The sequence below is a fragment of the Tigriopus californicus genome, chromosome 10, assembly GCF_007210705.1.
Source record: "Tigriopus californicus strain San Diego chromosome 10, Tcal_SD_v2.1, whole genome shotgun sequence".
In the NCBI taxonomy this organism is placed as follows: domain Eukaryota; kingdom Metazoa; phylum Arthropoda; class Copepoda; order Harpacticoida; family Harpacticidae; genus Tigriopus; species Tigriopus californicus.
Window position 1 is genome coordinate 8828106 of NC_081449.1, and position 4813 is coordinate 8832918.

General features: G+C 44.8%; 1 protein-coding gene across 1 annotated transcript; it reads right to left on the reverse strand.

Moving 5' to 3' along the window:
- Window positions 1-460: 460 nt before the first annotated feature.
- On the reverse strand, window positions 461-4020 carry LOC131888342 (vesicle-fusing ATPase 1-like). Its single transcript, XM_059237181.1, has 3 exons — window positions 2862-4020; window positions 2173-2276; window positions 461-2075 (listed from the first exon to the last, which is right to left on the reverse strand). The coding sequence occupies exons 1-3, from the start codon at window positions 3631-3633 to the stop codon at window positions 714-716; spliced, it is 2238 nt and encodes a 745-aa protein (XP_059093164.1). The 5' UTR covers window positions 3634-4020; the 3' UTR covers window positions 461-713.
- Between the last annotated feature and the right edge of the window lie 793 nt (window positions 4021-4813).

A 4813-nucleotide genomic window follows, 5' to 3' on the forward strand; every position in this document is an offset into this window, starting at 1 on the left:
GCTGAAATAATTGGAGCCCAAATAGCCGAGACATATTCAAGATACCTCTGGACCATCGACTTTTGCAGAGTTTGCATTTCGAACTTTTTTTGCATTATTGGCAATTCTTAACGCACTTTTATTTGCATAATTGACCACATCTTTCTGTACTTTTTGCACATTCTTAACTATAAGTATGAGTTGATCTGAGTAAGACAGCTATATTCGTATCAAAAACACTTTATCCCTAAGAATCCATTGCCTAACCTCATTAGAAATCTAAGAAATTATAACTGTCTTCATTATATCTCTTCATTGCGAAGGAGCTGTTCATCTTTTCCCCACTGTGTAGGTTCTACCTTACATCCACTTTCTGATTAAATGAAAGAATTTGACTAGCATGTGCGTTTCCATAAAAAAAAAACCTATCTTGCACATGATCTTAAGTACAAATTAAGAATAACCTTCTAACAGACTCAGGTCAAAGGGAAAAAACCTAACATGTTTATTCGTCCACATTGTGATAGCCTTAGTCCACAGCTGGTGAGCTACTTTAGACAGTGACAATTTTGTCAACTACAAACAAGAGTAATAACGTATGAACGAAAGAATAACACTTTCAGAACATGACATTGCGGTATCATAAGAATCGCTCTAAACGTCGAATAATAACAATAAATAACGTGATAGGAATGTTTGACTTGTAGAGATCCGAGTCACCATGACGTGCCTCTTTAAACATTAAGGACGATAAAACCCTCGTCCTCTAACTTGGTAATAAACTTGATCATTTTGTCTTGCTTCATTTGTTTGACCATATCCAAGAGACCGAGAACCTTCTTGATCCCGATGGAGATCTTGTAACCAGCCAATTTCTTCAGTAACTTATCCATCTCTGACTTTGAAAACACGCCCGAGTTTTCCAACACCACCTTGAAATGCTCTGACTTGGTCAAATTTGAAACATGCAACACGTCCGTAAAAGCGGACAGCATTTCCATTTGATCCAAGACTTCTCGTCGACTGGTGGTACATACCACCAATAACCGCTTTCCTTTGGGCGGATTCTTCTTCAGAAGCACAAGCAGAGCTTGCAAGGTCAAGTTTGAATAGCGAGGTCCGATGGGACCATAATCCAAAAGGCGCTCCACATTATCAACGATAATACAAGATTGGGCAGAGCGATAAGCATCGTCAAATATCTTACGAATTTGCATGCATTTGGCTGACTCGGTGTAGCCAACCATATCTTCGGGGGAACAAATCTTGACGAAAGGAAATCCTGACATCTTGGCCAATTCTGCACCCAAGGCTGTTTTGCCAGCATTGGGCGAACCTTCCAAGAGGATGCTCACCAAACCTGGTCCATCGGAACTAGCAGCCTGTTGAATCAGCAGAGCTCCATCGTCCAAGACATCGCGGACCGGGTTACCCCAGGGTAGTATTCCTCGCGCTAGGAACCCGTCTAAAATCTCTTGAGACGCCCCAAAAGCTGGTTTCACATCATTCTCGAAAGCGTGCATAAAGTCAGCACGACTAACGACGAGTTTTTCGGCAGCATCGGGATCGATTTCAACCTTTGACGAGGCTTTGACTAATCGATTGAGAGCGCACGATTGCGCTGCCCGGACCAGGCCCTCTAATTCCGCACCGCTGAAGTTCTTGGTCATCGTGGCAAACTCCTCCAGATTAACATCTTTTCCCATTTTCCCGTTGGCTTTCATCTTACGGGTATGAATGTTGAGAATCTGAGTGCGACCCTTCTCCTTGGGTAGTCCGATCTCTATGGATACTTCTAATCGACCAGGGCGGAGGAGCGCATCATCAATCATGTCTCTCCGATTGGTCATGCCAATAATGAGAATGTTGTTGAGTTGATCGACGCCGTCAATTTTGGAAAGAAGTTGATTCACCACCGTATCATTGACTCCAGAATTTCCGGCCACAGAGCCCCGAGCCTTGCAAATGGCATCGATTTCGTCAAATATGATTATGTGCAACCCTGAATTCGGGCCCATCCGTTTCTCTTCTTCTTCAGCATCGGCAAAGAGACGGCGAATATTGGCCTCACTCTCACCCACATACTTGTCCAATATCTAGCGATTGGAAAGCGATGGTAAATGTTAGTAAATTGCGCTATCTAAATCATCAATAGGAGTCCATTTTCATTGGAACAAGCAAAAAATCACTTACTTGGGGTCCGTTCACAATCTTGGGTTCCCTAGCATTCAACATTTGCCCAATTTGTCTGGCCATGAGAGTTTTGCCGGTTCCCGGGGGACCAAACAGAAGGATACCTAAAACAATGAAAGGGATAGATTGTCTTACCCGCCAATAACAAGCAAGGGAAGACTCATTAGTCGAAGACACCTTTCACGCATCAATATCTATCCGCCCATTTGTTTTTGTTCCACGGTAAAGGTTTGCTTTAAGCGAGTTGTGGAATTGAAAAACGCATTGCCCATTTTATGCCCTAAGGCAAAATTTTAAGTTCTCATGACCATACCTTTTGCTTTACTTTGCTTTGGGCATTTGGGTACATGGCCTTGAATTGGGATACATTTATCTTATGATTAATGCGTTACATTGTTCAGAAGAAATTTGAAATTGTCTGGCAAATTCAACGGCCTTAAACCGATAAAACTAAAAGAGACTGCGTGCAGTCAGTCCTGTGTAAATCTCTAGACAATGTGCCAAAATTGTACAATCAAGAGTTGTAGTAGGAAAGAGCGGGGTTTTGAAGACATGAAAATGTGTGTAAAAACTCTGTACATCATTACGTCAGGAAACTTCAAGTTGTTCCTTGGGGTTTCCAGGACACAAAATATGATTACAATTTTGTTTGGCTTTCTTCGGTTCAGTTAAGCGTGGCTATAACGTACCTTTGACGTGTTTGCATCCCAGTTGTTCCATGATCTCCGGAGGAAACACTCGGGAAGCAAATGCCCGCCGGAAAATGGCGTTAAACTCCGTGTCCAATCCGCCAATGCCCATTTTGGAAAAATCCCAATCCGGATTGATAATCGACTGCCGCACAACTTTGCCTTTGCTGGAACCGATTAACTGGATGGTAGACCCTTCAGCCTTTTCAAAAATGATGGATGTGTTGGGGAAGCTCAATCCCAAGTTACTTTTCACGGGTTTCACATCCGTGGATCCATCCTTGAGAGCAGATAGATCCGAGGTCTGGATCTCGCCGACTACCACTGACGTCAAAGCCTTGTTTTGGAATTGGAACACGAAGGGCTGACCCACGGAGAAAGCTTGATGATGGAATTGCATGAGGAATTCCTTGGCCATGGCATCCGTGTCGTATGGCTCTTGACTGACTTTTTTCTTATTGTAGAAGTCAATGTACAACACCATGGCGCTAATGTAATCGCGCTTCGTATCAAATTGATGGGGAACGACATCGATGTCTTGGTTTAAAGACAAGATCGACCATTTCCGTTGAGCAAGGCCGAATCCCAACTGTCCAGGCGTAATCTGGCCGTCTTCCACGAGAGAGTATACGAACCGCTGGCCCGGGGCCGGACACACCACGGCGTGCTTTTGGCCGGCACACACGCTCTGCGCATCCTGCGGATGGATCACCACCCGATTCGTCAAGGAGAGTGTCTCCGTGGGGCATTTCCCCACCTTCATCACCACCATCTTGGATCAAGAGGAGCAGGTGGAGCAGGTGGAGCAGGTGGATCAAGTGGAGCAGGAGCCACGGGAGAAACTCGATCGACAATCCGATGGGCCAATCACGCACGAACAAGTCCAAGGAAGGATGGAGAGATTGATGATGACAGTAGCAGAAGAAGACGAAGAAGAAGAAGAGGAGGAGGAGGAGGGACTCACTCGTTTTACGGAGGCTGGATAGAGCACCCGTTCAATCCTCCTTCAACACGACGATCAGACTCAAGGCTGACCGCTACATTGAACAACACGACCTTCACGAACCTTCACGATGAAGATGATGATGAGCTGTTGTTGTTGTGGCTGTTGTTGTTGTGGCTGTTGTGGCTGGGCTCGGACGAACTCAACCTACTTACATCGACCCACTAGCCAACCAACGTACTCACCAGAAGCAAGTCTGAAAGCCCTTCAACTGGCTCAACCGGCTCAACTCTCCGCGATCCTCGAGTGTCACTCACTCGCTCAGTCACTCACTCACTCCACTCAGCCAAGGGACGGGGAAACTTAGGGCGAACACTCGATTTCCTCGGGGGACCGAGAGGACCGGGAGGACCGAGTGCATGATGAATGCAGGCTTGCGGGATGTGTGCTGCCAGAACGGGCGGAACGGTCAGAACTGAGTCGGGAAGTGACAATGCCAACACGATAAGGCTTGCCACTGAGCCACAACCAATTTGGGCCAAAACAGCACCCGTGAAAGCCACGTGAGTTAGCGCGGCCTGTTCACAATAGAGTTTTTATATCGGATTCGGATTGAGGGATTGAAAAGTTGAGTTCAATCGGTGTCCATAAGATCCGAAACCAGGGTGGGCAATTTTGGGAAGAAGCTTCATTTTTGGACACCAAGTGTCCACACATGTCTAAAAATGAACAAGAGTGGACAAAAGTAGACAAAAGTAAGCACAAGTGTCCAAATTTTATGCACAACCAATAACTTTTAAACCCTAATTCATGTGATTTCTTTACCTAATCTATATGTTGACCAGCAAATGGAATCATTAATTGATAGAATGTGAACTTTCTTCGTAAGCTTGAACATTAAGTAGCGGCTAATATTTGCAGAAAACAGACAAATCAATTGACTATTGGCTTTCATTTCCAAAGTATATACTTTTATATGTTTTGAGAATCTTAATTAGCTACCTTGATA

Bases quoted from the DNA above. Each gene is read 5' to 3' on its own strand.
- LOC131888342 (XM_059237181.1), bottom strand. From the start codon at position 3,633: ATGGTGGTGATGAAGGTGGGGAAATGCCCCACGGAGACACTCTCCTTG. The intron at 2,277-2,861 runs GTACGTTATAGC...TCATTGTTTTAG, and splicing joins GGGATGCAAACACGTCAAAG to GTATCCTTCTGTTTGGTCCC. The intron at 2,076-2,172 runs GTAAGTGATTTT...TCCAATCGCTAG, and splicing joins AGATTGTGAACGGACCCCAA to ATATTGGACAAGTATGTGGG.